The sequence below is a fragment of the Engystomops pustulosus genome, chromosome 1, assembly GCF_040894005.1.
Source record: "Engystomops pustulosus chromosome 1, aEngPut4.maternal, whole genome shotgun sequence".
Taxonomy (NCBI): Eukaryota; Metazoa; Chordata; class Amphibia; order Anura; family Leptodactylidae; genus Engystomops; species Engystomops pustulosus.
Genome location: NC_092411.1, coordinates 201,567,716 through 201,583,301, shown reverse-complemented (window position 1 = coordinate 201,583,301; position 15,586 = coordinate 201,567,716). Strand labels below are relative to the sequence as shown.

The 15,586-nt window shown below is 42.2% G+C and overlaps 1 protein-coding gene across 5 annotated transcripts in view; it reads left to right on the top strand.

The window, feature by feature from the left end:
• STPG2 (sperm tail PG-rich repeat containing 2) overlaps positions 1 to 8,876 on the top strand; it is a 373,296-nt gene extending 364,420 nt beyond the window's left edge. For all 5 annotated transcript variants that reach the window (XM_072118075.1, XM_072118057.1, XM_072118038.1 and 2 more), the window contains 2 exons: positions 7,094 to 7,246; positions 8,177 to 8,876. In XM_072118075.1, coding sequence (XP_071974176.1) covers positions 7,094 to 7,225 — 132 coding nt within the window. In that variant the 3' untranslated portion in view covers positions 7,226 to 7,246; positions 8,177 to 8,876. The remainder of the gene's footprint in view (positions 1 to 7,093; positions 7,247 to 8,176) is intronic.
• The last annotated feature ends 6,710 nt before the right edge of the window (positions 8,877 to 15,586 follow it).

Below are 15,586 nucleotides of genomic sequence, written 5' to 3'. Positions count from 1 at the left end.
TCTTTCAGGTTCGTCATAGTATCTTGCAGTTTCAAGGGGCGGAGTCAGAACTCTGAACCCGCCCCCTGTATTGTTTTTATCCAATGGTGTTTTTTCATAAGGTGTAGGTGTGTACCGAGCTATGTAGTAGCACTTCCTGGCGCCCGGGTTTAAAAACCCAATGAGGACGCCGGGTTTCATAGGCAAGATGAAGCGCTAGGTGCATGAAACGATTCGTCCCTTAAAAACGCTCCCGCGTTACCATGTTCCTCTCCCTGTAGTGTATGCTGTCCTTGTATGATGCAAAGAAATAAAGAAGATACATTTTAAATACGTGGTGTGTGCCAAACTTTTCTTTTTCTCTTTTTCTTTGATGATGACTGGATGCTCTGTCCTGTGTTAGACTCGGTTTTGAGCACCACCACCTGCACCCGTTTATATGTTACACTTCTCCAAAAAGAAGAATTGGCTAGAAAGATTCAGACACACTCCACTTGTTATTTTTATAAGAAAAAGTCTACGAAGCAGTGCCCCTTGTACCCTTGTTCTTTTTGTTCACATTACAATCAGGTCCTTGATTTTTATCTCACTTTTTACTAACCATAACATTGTATTTGATTTTTACAGCTGCTACTTTCTTTTTTTCTTTTTTTTTTAATGGAAGGCACACTAATACAAAAATTCGAAAGTTGAAATACTGTTCACCAATTCCTATCAGATTCCTATCAGATCCCAGTGTGCCTGTGAAGACTAGAACTTGCCTTTTTCTTGGACCCTTTTACTGACCGCACCCATTTAAGCCAATAAAATAATGTAGTAAAAAAACAAAAGAAATGTTTTTCACTAGGTCATGCACATGAGTCCTTAAACATTATAACTATTGAAAATCTGTAACTAGGTGGCTGCCATTTTGATCTAGTACTAGCACTGCTCTCCTCTTACGCTGATTTTTTATTCTGATTCTGATTTCTGATTTTTTATGTAAAATTCTAATCTGATTTTGTGGATGCTTTTGATTCAGAGGAGCCATTTACAAGTTACATTTTTTAAATGCACAATTCTCATTAAGTCCCTCTAAGAACCAGAGATATTATAAATGTAGACTAAAATACTACAATATTCATGTATCTCATCTATGGGACATCATTCAAGCAGGAGGGGACGTCTCTACATAAATCTTTTCTGCCCCCTTGATTTCTTACAGGTCATTTAAATACATGGCTCAAAATTATTTTTCTGTACATTTTGGACATCATTGTGCTCATATCACAATCCCTTTAAGCTTATTTGCAACCCTTCTTTCCCAAGGCTGTTTAATTAAATCTTGAAATGGCAAACCCTTTAAGTTTGTTCAGTGAAGGTTCCAAGTAAGATTTCTTCATTTTATTTACTTAAAGGAAACCTACCACTTGAAGTGGCAGGTTTCAGATGGAAATACCGAGCACCAGCTCAGGGTGAGCTGGTGCCAGAGCTTATTTTTGTTAGTGTTTTAAACCGCTGTATTGCGGTTAAAACACTTTTTAAACTTTATAGCCGGCGCAGGGAGGTACGTGCTCGACGCTTACCATGCGCGCGGCTCTCCTTCACTTCCTATGTAGCCGCGCGCACGGCCGCGCGCATGGTAAGCCCCGAGCGCGTACCTCCCTGCGCCGGCTATAAAGTTTAAAAAGTGTTTTAAAACTGCAATACAGCGGTTTAAAACACTAACAAAAATAAGCTCCGGCACCAGCTCACCCTGAGCTGGTGCTCGGTATTTCCATCTGAAACCTGCCACTTCAAGTGGTAGGTTTCCTTTAATTTAAGAAAGTATCTAGACAGTGAAAAATGAAGTCAATGAAAGTTTGTTCCAATTACATTTTAAAGTAATGCTATGGATGCAGCTGTTACTGTAACATGTAGTATCACTTCAAGTATGTAATTACATTAATAGCAGCTTAATGATCTTAATTATTTATAAACTGATTATGTCTCTTATTACTCTTATTGCTCAAACCAAAGCAGCAGCAATCAGCACTTATTAATAGAAGCCCAATATGATGGATTACATTCATGTGAACAGAAGTAATCTTCTTGGCTATCAATGCATACATTTTAGAGACAATTTTTTTCTATATCATAAGATTAATTATAAGAAACTTCAAACTATGAAAGTCCGTTTTGAAAGTGTGCATTATATTGGAAAATAATTAAATTCTAAAATACTTAGGAGTCATACTTTAAAGGGGATTTTATAAAGCAATCATTAAAATGTGTTGCTATTGCTACATGATATGTTGCTATTATTCATTAGGTGAATTCCTTTAAACATCATTTTTTTAAAATCTGTTAGAACACCTTAATATAGAGATACGGAAGTTGATGGAAAACAGTAAAAATAAGGATTTATCATTTTTCTTGTGCTTTATAGACATAAAGGGGTACATTTATCAAGAACATTGCAAACTCCACTATGTGCAGTTTGCCATTGTAGTTCTTTATGAATCTGAGCTTTCAGCTCTCTACACTGCATTACATTTTTTTTGTGCACCTTTAATGTAGGGCATGCAACATATTTTTGTCCGGCTCTGCATGATAATTGTGGTGCAGGGTCCAACTGTGCCCCTAACGCCCCTTTCACTGATGAAATGTGTGTTACGTTAAGAATAGTGCAGCCGAGATGCAAAAAGGTTGCGTACAACACATATTATTGTATGCTACTCACTTATGGGAGTAACATTCAAACTTTACTAGACTTTAAAGTTCATTTATCATGTCTACTGCTAGCAATTCTGGGTTGAGGGCAGGTATTTGTTAAAATCCTTAGTCATAAATACTCTGCAGCCTCCATGAAAGTTGCCAGTGAATTTGGTTTCTGATCCTGACGCTACATGGACACAACTATGTGCTCACCAGATTCAGAACCTGGGTGTAGCACATGGCTGGGTGGAGAAGGGAGAGTGAATTCTCCTCTTCCCTTCCCTCCCCATTGAAAGACAAGCACCATGGCGCTGCCCCCAACCAGAATTACTGTTCAGTCAGAAATACGGTCAATCAAATGGATGGTGATATTTTCCTTTGAAAACAATGGCTCCATGTGCTAGCCATGAAAACAATGTTGCAGTACGGCTAGCACTACTAGAGTGTTAGTCAAGGGGCAGGGACAGTGTCAAGACAGAGAAACAGTTGCAGGCTCTGAGCTACTCACAACCCCTATCCCTGCTTACTTGACTATATTGAGTGTCAAACAGATAGACACAAGCCAGAATAACTGGGTCAAATCCAGATGATATGAGATGGCTGTGAGGTATAGAATTTGTAGGCAAAGAGTAATAACAAAACAGCACATTGCTAGATGTATGAAAAGATTGCCCATGGTTAATACAGGTATGTTTTAAATGGACATATCTAGAGAGGTTATAAGATATACTATGTATACTAAAATGCTTTACACTTAAAAAAAATACTTGGTCATGAATTGGTTAAAAATTATTTTTGTTTTCTATAAAAATGTAGCTTTTGAAACAGTTTGGAACCTTCAGTTAATTAGCAGCATTCTGTAAATACATATGTAATGCAAGGCAAAGGCACTGTATACATTCCTCATATTCATATTTATGAGCAACACTGTCTGCATATTCCATGACTGTTTTTAGTGACTTGTAGAAACAAGCTGAATCCACTAGATGAAAGAAACAAGTTCTTTGAAGCTGAAATAACTTGTCATATGAGCTACAGAATCATTGAGTTGAATGCATTAAAAGTCGTTTGATACATTTTAGGATTTGCACACGTCTAATGTACAGTAAATACTTGAGCAAAATTCAGCCAAAGATACACATAGGTTCACCAAAGGAAAGATTTAGATTTTATGATGGTCACATTTTTTGCAATATAAAGGTTTTATGTTGATATACTTTGGTAATGTAAAACTGTTCTAGTGGCATGGTGTACCCCTTACAAAAATCCTTCAAAAGTAGATTAATTGTGAGCACTTAATTTTTTCAGAAATAATGTAGTCTCTAATTTTGATCTCCAGTATATATGTTGGAGGATTAGCTTAGGCAGAGGTAGGAAAAATGAGCTATAACCGGCCTAGACGGGGAAACTGACATAAAAAAATTATAAACAGAACTTGCTATGTTTTATTAGAAATCTAACCAAACAAAAAGAGGGTCATCCTTCAGCACAATACATAAAACACAATATGCTATTCTGAGATCTTCTAAACTAGATGATCTACCTGACTATAGCAGGAACCTTTTCACCAGGCCCTGGTTACACAACAACATAAACACACTCACAGTGGAGTTTGTAGTCCCAAGCTCAGTTTTGATGTTTCAGCTCACATGCAGCACTCTGCAGTCATCTCCAGGAGTCAGAGAGAGTCTAAGCCTTTTGATGTATCTGCTAAACCACACAAAAGGCGGGCACTGCTGATGTAGGGTATAAATTCACATATCCAAAGCCAACACACATAAATTATAATGGTATATAAAAAAGAGAAGAAAAATGTGTGAAAAGCCAGCTAAATGGAAACAACTTATCTTTATTGATTATCCCAAATGTATAAATCACAACAATCGACAAACAACCAAGACCCATTATAAAAACACTTAAAAGTACAAAAAATTGTACACAAACCAACAATCTTTAGTAGGGGTAAGGTGGAACCAACAACAGGCTCCCACAACACCTAAGTGTAAGATTGTCAAAGATGATAATTCACATTATAAACATGGTTACAAAATACTTCTGGATATACACTCACCAGCCACTTTATTAGGTACACCATGCTAGTAACGGGTTGGACCCCCTTTTGCCTTCAGAACTGCCTCAATTCTTCGTGGCATAGATTCAACAAGGTGCTGGAAGCATTCCTCAGAGATTTTGGTCCATATTGACATGATGGCATCACACAGTTGCCGCAGATTTGTCGGCTGCACATCCATGATGCGAATCTCCCGTTCCACCACATCCCAAAGATGCTCTATTGGATTGAGATCTGGTGACTGTGGAGGCCATTTGAGTACAGTGAACTCATTGTCATGTTCAAGAAACCAGTCTGAGATGATTCCAGCTTTATGACATGGCGCATTATCCTGCTGAAAGTAGCCATCAGATGTTGGGTACATTGTGGTCATAAAGGGATGGACATGGTCAGCAACAATACTCAGGTAGGCTGTGGCGTTGCAACGATGCTCAATTGGTACCAAGGGGCCCAAAGAGTGCCAAGAAAATATTCCCCACACCATGACACCACCACCTGAACCGTTGATATAAGGCAGGATGGATCCATGCTTTCATGTTGTTGACGCCAAATTCTGACCCTACCATCCGAATGTCGCAGCAGAAATCGAGACTCATCAGACCAGACAACGTTTTTCCAATCTTCTACTGTCCAATTTCGATGAGCTTGTGCAAATTGTAGCCTCTGTTTCCTGTTCTTAGCTGAAAGGAGTGGCACCTGGTGTGGTCTTCTGCTGCTGTAGCCCATCTGCCTCAAAGTTCGACATACTGTGTGCTCAGAGATGCTCTTCTGCCTACCTTGGTTGTAACGGGTGGCGATTTGAGTCACTGTTGCCTTTCTATCAGCTCGAACCAGTCTGCCCATTCTCTTTTGACCTCTGGCATCAACAAGGCATTTCCACCCACAGAACTGCCGCTCACTGGATGTTTTTTTTTTTCGAACCATTCTCTGTAAACCCTAGAGATGGTTGTGTGTGAAAATCCCAGTAGATCAGCAGTTTCTGAAATACTCAGACCAGCCCTTCTGGCACCAACAACCATGCCACGTTCAAAGGCACTCAAATCACCTTTCTTCCCCATACTGATGCTCGGTTTGAACTGCAGGAGATTGTCTTGACCATGTCTACATGCCTAAATGCACTGAGTTGCCTCCATGTGATTGGCTGATTAGAAATTAAGTGTTAACGAGCAGTTGGACAGGTGTACCTAATAAAGTGGCCGGTGAGTGTATCTGCTGGCATCGTCCTCTGTCCACAGAATGCGGCCACACCCAGCTTTCTCTAGTTTAGTCCTGTCCAGCAAAAGGTTACTGGTGTGATGGACAGCTCCTCCACTGCTGTTGGAGGTGTGTCAGAGAGCTCCTTTATACACCTTCCCAGTCCCATCGGACCTTGCTGGTACCAGGTTTACCTCAGCTCTGTATATCTCAGTTTGTGCTATTGCTTATCTGCCATTTATTCTGGTTATCAATCTCGGCTATTGTACCCTTGACTATCCCTCTGTACCATTGCTGCTATCTTGTTGTGATCTGGACCACTCGTGATTATTTTGCATAATTTGTTTGCTTGTTTTGATCCGAGGGGGGAGCTGTCAATGTGGTTGTCCCTTGCCACCTTTAGGGCATGTGAGGCAAGTAGGCAGCTTTGGGGGGCTTGGCTTAGGGCTTACGGTCCTGTCTGTCCTCCCTGCGCAGCCTTGCCACCCTCCTAACTGGTACAAAAAAACCTGCCTTCATCAACAAGTGTACATAATAATAAATAAGATTCCAAACATACATAATAGTAAACATACAAATGAAATTATAAACATGTTAGGTTACTTAGCATTCCAAAATGATCCACACAAAATATGATTATAAGTATTATATTTGGTGAATCATTTTTCTTCTTAAAGCTTTTTAATAAAGTGACCAAAAGGTTGTACATTCCCAAAAAATTGCATAACTGAAAAAGTCAGCTTGACTGCAAAAACGCTAGACGATACAAAATGTCAAAAAATATATAAATTTGGTATCAAAGTCTATAGGAAAATGACATAGTCAAGCTTTTTTGTCAATTTGGAATTTTTTCTCAGTTTTCCAGTAGATTTCATGGAATATTAAAAAGTGCCACTAGAAAGTTCTACTGTTTCTCTGAAAAAGAAAATGCATCATAGGACTTTGTTGATGAAAAAATACATAAGTTATGGCTCCTGAATGGAGGGGGAGTAAAATCACAAAAGCAAACATTGAAAAGTGCTATTTTGAGTTGATTGAGTTGTGATGTTACAACCAAGGAACAATATTTTTATTTGCAGTGATTATCCTAGAACAAGCTAATGTGTGACTGCATTGTATTTGTAAAGTATTTTAAATATTGAATCTCATCCTATCATATAATTATTTTTACAGATGAGCCCTGTCTTTAAGGACACCGTGCTAAAAGGGACATTTAATGCTACACTTCCAAATCCTCTGCTGAGTCACGTAGGAGTTCCTCAAAAAAATCAAATAGAAAAGCAACTATTCTCTCTGAGTGTATAACTTCATATAAACAATTTATTGGTAAGTGCTTATCTGAAAAGTGTGTCAATCTATAAAGAAAGGAAAACTTCTTAGATTCAAATGTATTCATTAATTTATTCTTAAACTGTGAGTTTGAAAGGGAATGAAAAAAACCTTTGTCAATCTGCCACAATTCAGAGCTCTATAAAAGGTATTGTAGATTTGTTATCTAATGTGGAATGCGAGCATTTAGTAAATAGATATGTTTTGAGAGACTCTATTTAGCTGCTTGGTATAACTGTGTCTGAAATTGCCATTAAAATATCATTTATCCTTCATGTTGCAGCTGTAAAAGAAAACAAAAAAGCATTTCCAAATTGATAAAATTGCTTTCTTGACAGCTTGCTCCATCAAAAAATGAACAGTGATAAGAAAAGACATAAGTCCAAATACAGCTTAATTGATGGGAATAGATATACAAATACATATAAAATGGACAAATGGAAATTTGCTTATTTTTTTTTACATTTCAATAGTTAAACAAAATAAACAGAAGCAAAATAAATTTAGTATCTCTGATTGGAATTTACAGTAACATGTTATTTTAACTTCCTAGTGAACACTTCAAAAACAACCCTAAAAACAATTGTGAAATTTACTCCCTGTTACATCCCACATACCACACACTATGGGCACATTTACTAAGGGCTGTGCGCCAGTTTTTTTTAGGTGCAAACTGCTTGCACAGTATTTAAGAAGTGTCTGCAACACAATTGTGCCACACTAGACATCATGAGACATAAATAAGGAGACGTCCGTTGCTCAGTCTGACCATTCGCCAGATTTATCATGCAAAGTCCGATAGAATTGTTTCGGACGCCCTATGTTAAAGATGCACCACAAAAAGTTGGTGCACTCTGTCGGGTGCTTGAACTACTATAGGCCTAGTTGTCCACATATTTGAATTAAAATTTAAATTTATTTTCACAGTTGCTTCTTCATAGGGCATTCTGCAACCTGCATTTCTATAGATGCTTCGGATCAATGAGGAGAGACATCATCAGATTGCAGGGTGGGACTACCAAACCTCCAAACACAGAAGAGGATTCTTTTCATTTTTAACTAAATCATTAACAATGATAAAAAATAAGTTCAATAAAAATATTCTAAGTAAATATTTGTGTAATAGATTTTTCTTAGTTTACATTTTGTGGTGTTACTGTAAGCCAAAGGGGACCATAGACTGTTCTCAAGATTCAGATTTTTTATCATGTCTAGAAGTGTAATTACAATTCCATCTACAGGGCGAGATTTATCATAAAAAGTTAGCCCTGCCTTGTTAGGAAATGTCAAGCATTATAATCTGAGACAATGTCAGTAGAATGTAGGAAGTACTGGGAGTCAGAGCTATATCTACATAGACATTTACAGAGATATGGAGATACTTTGATATTTCTACATTTACCAACAATTTGTTTCTGAAATGAAGAGGATTGTCATTGAGGATGGCTGTGAAAAGCAGATGTTTTTGATCATTATATTTGATGGGACTCATGTATCATAGTTTATCGCCTGCCACTTTTTCAAGTTTTCCCAAATAGTAGTTTACCAAAAGTAAATCTGGGTCTAGCATTCTCTGTTTTGTGACTTATTAGACGCAAGATTGGACAAGTCCAAAAGTCGCATAAGTTGCACAAACATCTCGGCTGCAAATATAAATACGGCACACTACATTTAATCCTTCAGGTGGCTAACTTTGGTATGCTGCTTGACACTGCACCTAAAAAGTCTCAAACTGCAAAAAGTTAAACAAAAAGTTGCAAAAAAGAAGAAAAAGGAAGAAATACATATGATACAAGGAGTTATACATGTCCCCCAATGATCAATTTCCTCTTATATGCCGACGGTGGAGGCTCGCATTAGATGCACAGTTGGTGGTGTCTGATTATAGTGCGGGCCTCCCCTGCTATGATGTATTGGGAGGACCTATCATGTGATCTATCAAAAGGTCATGAGGTGATTTTAATACTTTTTCATTGGATTTCCTTATATTTATATTGTTTGTTTATAGTTAGTTAGGCTACGACTAAATGGCTATGTAAAGCTCGAAACGCGTCAGCTAAGCTAACATGTGCTGTTTAGAGATTTTAATCATTGAAGAATAAAGCCTTGAAAAACTTTTAACATGGTTCTGGATGATTTTTCTTTCTTTCTGGATTCACATTACAGAGTAATAACATGATCAGATGAAACAATAGGAAAGCCTAGCCTAGCTCAAAAGAGCTTAGAATCTCAAAGGTGTTATACTTTATTCTGCACAAGAAAACTGCACAAGAAAACTGAATATTTTTTGGTGCACACCCTTTTTCCTGCAAAGCCACACTCATAGTTCTTAGTAAAAGTTTCTAAATGATCTTTTAAACATTTGGTGCCATAGCCGCAAATAAACCATATGGATACTTGAGTGTAAGCCGTCCAGAGTATAAACTGGGGTACCTAATTTCAACACAAAAAAATGGAAAAACACATTGAGTATAAGTCTATGGTGGGAATTGCAGTCGCTACTCTCTAGTAAAATGTCCAGTAGTCTCCCCTAATCAATAAAATCTCCAGTAGTCTCCCCATAGCAGCCCTTCCAATTAATAAAATGTCCAACAGAATGGCCACATTAATATACTGTCCAGCAGAGTGCCCCATCAATAAAACATCCAGCAGAGTGCCCGCCTTAATATAATGTCCAACAGAGTGCCCCCATTAATAAAACGTCCAGAAAAGTGCCCCCCTTAATATAATGTCCAGCAGAGTTCCCCCAATGATAAAATGTCCACCAGAGTGCCCCCATTAATAAAACGTCCAGTAGAAAGCCCCCCTTAATATAATGTCCAGCAGAGTGTCACTATCAATGTGACACATGTCAATTTACAAAAAATGGGTCAGAGAATATCAATATTATACAATATCTGAGATGAATATATCAAAATTTAAAAAAAACGAAAAGCAGATGTGATGAAATAAATATGAAACTTTATTTAATTCAAACATTTATATAAACACTTTATTTAATTCAATGTCAAAGATGATATTAAAAACAATTAAAAAGTCCCTAAACATGGAAAATGAGACCAAGATCCCCAGCTTACAATGAGTCTTCACCAAATATACAATGTGCCATGATACAGTGCTATTGAGAGGTAGTAATTAGAGATGAGCGAACACTAAAATGCTCGGGTACTCGTTATTCGAGACGAACTTTTCCCGATGCTCGAGTGCTCGTCTCGAATAACGAACCCCATTGAAGTCAATGGGAGACTCGAGCATTTTTCAAGGGGACCAAGGCTCTGCACAGGGAAGCTTGGCCAAACACCTGGGAACCTCAGAAAAGGATGGAAACACCACGGAAATGGACAGGAAACAGCAGGGGCAGCATGCATGGATGCCTCTGAGGCTGCATAATCGCACCATTATGCCAAAATTATGGGCAACAGCATGGCCATGACAGAGTGACAGAATGAAGCTAGATAGCATCTAAAACATCCAATAATTGACCCTGACACTATAGGGGACGGCATGCAGAGGCAGCGGCAGCAGGCTAGAGAGTGGCATGGCGACATACCCTAAATGGACTCAGGCTTCAAACCAATGGGTGGCAGAGAGGAACCAAAGGAGGTGAGCAAGAAGCGCTCAAATAATATCGGTACATGATAAAAGTTTGCCAGTATATTTTGTGGATTACACAGCAGGGTGGCGACAAAGTTAACATGGAAGCCATGAAAACAACCCAAAATTCTGCCTGACACAGCTCGTTTGATAAGGGGACCATGTATGGAGGCAGTGAACTAGTAGTAGATTAAAGGTGCTGCAGTTAAAACTATGTTAGTTGGATCTTGGCATGGAGCTGGCGCTCCGCTGCCAGGCGAGCTTTCGCCAATCCAAGCCCCTGTCTCTAGGCTACTCCCCAAACAGCACTTCTAAGAACCTTTTGTATAAGATCAAGTGTAGTAGCGTTCTTATAAGTTTAGGATATGCCGGGTGAGGGGAATGTAAACAGATGCGCAAGAAGCGCTGAAATAATATCCCTAAATGGTAAAAGTTTGCAAGTATATTTTGGGGATTACACAGCAGGGTGGCGACAAAGTTAACAACTTTGATGTGGAATGCCCTGTAATAGCTCTTGGGCGGTGTGCCTTTTATCGCCTAGGCTCAGCAGTTTCAGCACCGCCTGCTGTCGCTTAGCGACGGCACTGCTGCTGTGCCTAGAGCTACCGACTGATGGCGCCATGCCCACGGATGGTAATTCGGAGGAGGAGGAGGTGGAGGAGGGGTGGGAGGAGGTATAGTAGGCCTTTGAGACCTGGACCGAGGTAGGCCCCGCAATTCTCTGCGTCGGCAGTATATGACCAGCCCCAGGGTCAGACTCGGTCCCAGCCTGCACCAAGTTAAGTGTAGTAGCGTTCTTATAAGTTTGGGATATGGCGGGTGAGGGGAATGTAAACAGATGCGCAAGAAGCGCATGATGCGCATGGAGCTGGCGTTCCGCTGCCAGGCGAGCTTTCGCCAATCCAAGCCCCTGTCTCTAGGCTACTCCCCAAACAGCACTTCTAAGAACCTTTTGTATAAGATCAAGTGTAGTAGCGTTCTTATAAGTTTAGGATATGCCGGGTGAGGGGAATGTAAACAGATGCGCAAGAAGCGCTGAAATAATATCCCTAAATGGTAAAAGTTTGCCAGTATATTTTGGGGATTACACAGCAGGGTGGTGACAAAGTTAACAACTTTGATGTGGAATCCATGAAAACAACCCAAATTTCTGCCTGACACACCTCGTTTGATAAAGGGACGATGTATGGAGGCAGCTATATGGACGACTTTTGGAGGTAGCAATGGAGACAATGTGTGGAGGCTGCTATGGAGACAATTTAATTTGGATAGTGCCTGTATGTGGCAGTCCCAAACATTTTTCAAACCAGAGGAGCAGGTAGGTGGCCCTCCAGTAAAATGGGATAGATTGAGTGCCTGTATGTGGCAGTCCCAAAAATGTTTCAAACCAGAGGAGCAGGTAGGTGGCCCTCCAGTAAAATGGAATAGATTGAGTGCCTGTATGTGGCAGTCCCAAAAATTGTTCAAACCAGAGGAGCAGGTAGGTGGCCCTGCAGTAAAATGGAATAGATTGAGTGCCTGTATGTGGCAGTCCCAAAAATTGTTCAAACCAGAGGAGCAGGTAGGTGGCCCTGCAGTAAAATGGAATAGATTGAGTGCCTGTATGTGGCAGTCCCAAAAATTGTTCAAACCAGAGGAGCAGGTAGGTGGCCCTGCAGTAAAATGGAATAGATTGAGTGCCTGTATGTGGCAGTCCCAAAAATGTTTCAAACCAGAGGAGCAGGTAGGTGGCCCTCCAGTAAAATGGAATGGATTGAGTGCCTGTATGTGGCAGTCCCAAAAATTGTTCAAACCAGAGGAGCAGGTAGGTGGCCCTGCAGTAAAATGGAATAGATTGAGTGCCTGTATGTGGCAGTCCCAAAAATGTTTCAAACCAGAGGAGCAGGTAGGTGGCCCTCCAGTAAAATGGAATAGATTGAGTGCCTGTATGTGGCAGTCCCAAAAATTGTTCAAACCAGAGGAGCAGGTAGGTGGCCCTGCAGTAAAATGGAATAGATTGAGTGCCTGTATGTGGCAGTCCCAAAAATGTTTCAAACCAGAGGAGCAGGTAGGTGGCCCTCCAGTAAAATGGAATAGATTGAGTGCCTGTATGTGGCAGTCCCAAAAATTGTTCAAACCAGAGGAGCAGGTAGGTGGCCCTGCAGTAAAATGGAATAGATTGAGTGCCTGTATGTGGCAGTCCCAAAAATTTTTTAAAACAGAGGACCGGGTAGGTGGCCCTCCAGAAAAATGGAATAGATTGAGTGCCTGTATGTGGCACTCACAAAAATTGTTTCAAACAGAGGACCGGGTAGGTGGCCCTCCAGAAAAATTAAATGCATGAAGTACTATAGCAAGAGCCAGTGGGCCCTGTCAAAAAATAGCCATTTTCCTCTGCTTTACTGTACAAAGAGGAGGAGAAGGAGGAAAATGAGGAGGAGGAGGAGGAGTGGATCAATTATTCAGGTTGAGCTTCCTTCACCTGGTGGAGATTGGAAATTCTGAGAAATCCAGCCTTTATTCATTTTAATAAGCGTCAGCCTGTCAGCGCTGTCAGTCGACAGGCGTGTACGCTTATCGGTGATGATGCCACCAGCTGCACTGAAAACCCGCTCGGACAAGACGCTAGCGGCAGGGCAGGCAAGAACCTCCAAGGCGTACAGCGCCAGTTCGTGCCACATGTCCAGCTTTGAAACCCAGTAGTTGTAGGGAGCTGTGTGATCATTTAGGACGATGGTATGGTCAGCTACGTACTCCCTCACCATCTTTCTGTAAAGATCAGCCCTACTCTGCCGAGACTGGGGACAGGTGACAGTGTCTTGCTGGGGTGACATAAAGCTGGCAAAAGCCTTGTAAAGCGTACCCTTGCCAGTGCTGGACAAGCTGCCTGCTCGCCTACTCTCCCTCGCTACTTGTCCCGCAGAACTACGCACTCTGCCGCTAGCGCTGTCAGAAGGGAAATACTGTTTCAGCTTGTGCACCAGGGCCTGCTGGTATTCATGCATTCTCACACTCCTTTCCTCTCCAGGGATGAGAGTGGGAAGATTTTGCTTGTACCGTGGGTCCAGGAGAGTGAACACCCAGTAATCGGTGCTGGAATAAATTCTTTGAACGCGAGGGTCACGGGATAGGCAGCCTAGCATGAAATCTGCCATATGCGCCAGAGTACCAACGCGTAAGAATTCACTCCCCTCACTGGCCTGACTGTCCATTTCCTCCTCCTCCAACTCCTCCAACTCCTCTTCTTCTGCCCATACACGCTGAACAGTGAAGGACTCAACAATGGTCCCCTCTTGTGTCTCGCCAACATTCTCCTCCTCTTCCTCCTCATCCTCCTCCACCTCCACCTCCTCCGATATGCGCTGAGAAACAGACCTCAGGGTGCTTTGGCTATCAACAAGGGAATATTCTTCCCCCGTCTCTTGTGACGAGCGCAAAGCTTCCGACTTCATGCTGACCAGAGAGTTTTTCAACAGGCCAAGCAGCGGGATGGTGAGGCTGATGATGGCGGCATCGCCACTGACCATCTGTGTTGACTCCTCAAAGTTACTCAGCACCTGACAGATATCAGACATCCACGTCCACTCCTCATTGTAGACTTGAGGAAGCTGACTGACCTGACTACCAGTTCTGGTGGAAGTTGACATCTGGCAGTCTACAATCGCTCTGCGCTGCTGGTAAACTCTGGATAACATGGTCAGTGTTGAATTCCACCTCGTGGGCACGTCGCACAACAGTCGGTGAGCGGGCAGTTGGAGGCGGCGCTGCGCTGCCCTGAGAGTGGCAGCATCTGGGCTGGACTTCCTGAAATGCGCACAGATGCGGCGCACCTTCGTGAGCAAATCAGACAGATTGGGGTATGTCTTGAGGAAACGCTGCACTATCAGATTTAACACATGGGCCAGGCATGGCACATGTGTCAGTCTGCCGAGTTGCAGAGCCGCCACCAGGTTACGGCCGTTGTCACACACAACCATTCCCGGCTTGAGGTTCAGCGGTGCCAGCCACAGATCAGTCTGCGCCGTGATGCCCTGTAATAGCTCTTGGGCGGTGTGCCTTTTGTCGCCTAGGCTCAGCAGTTTGAGCACCGCCTGCTGTCGCTTAGCGACGGCACTGCTGCTGTGCCTAGAGCTACCGACTGATGGCGCCGTGCCCACGGATGGTAGTTCGGAGGAGGAGGTGGAGGAGGGGTGGGAGGAGGAGGAGGCATAGTAGGCCTGAAACACCTGGACCGAGGTAGGCCCCGCAATCCTCGGCGTCGGCAGTATATGAGCAGCCCCAGGGTCAGACTCGGTCCCAGCCTCCACCAAGTTAACCCAATGTGCCGTCAGCGATATATAGTGGCCCTGCCCGGCAGCACTCGTCCACGTGTCCGTGGTCAGGTGGACCTTGTCAGAAACGGCGTTGGTCAGGGCACGGATGATGTTGTCTGACACGTGCTGGTGCAGGGCTGGGACGGCACATCGGGAAAAGTAGTGGCGGCTGGGGACCGAATACCGAGGGGCGGCCGCCGCCATGAGGTTGCGAAAGGCCTCGGTCTCTACTAGCCTATAGGGCAGCATCTCCAGGCTAAGCAATCTGGAGATGTGCACATTAAGGGCTTGGGCGTGCGGGTGGGTTGCACTATATTTGCGTTTCCGCTCCAGCGTCTGGGGTATGGAGAGCTGAACGCTGGTGGATGCTGTGGAGGATCGTGGAGGCGACGATGGGGTTTTTGTGCCAGGGTCCTGGGCAGGGGGCTGACTAGCAGCTGACACAGGGGAA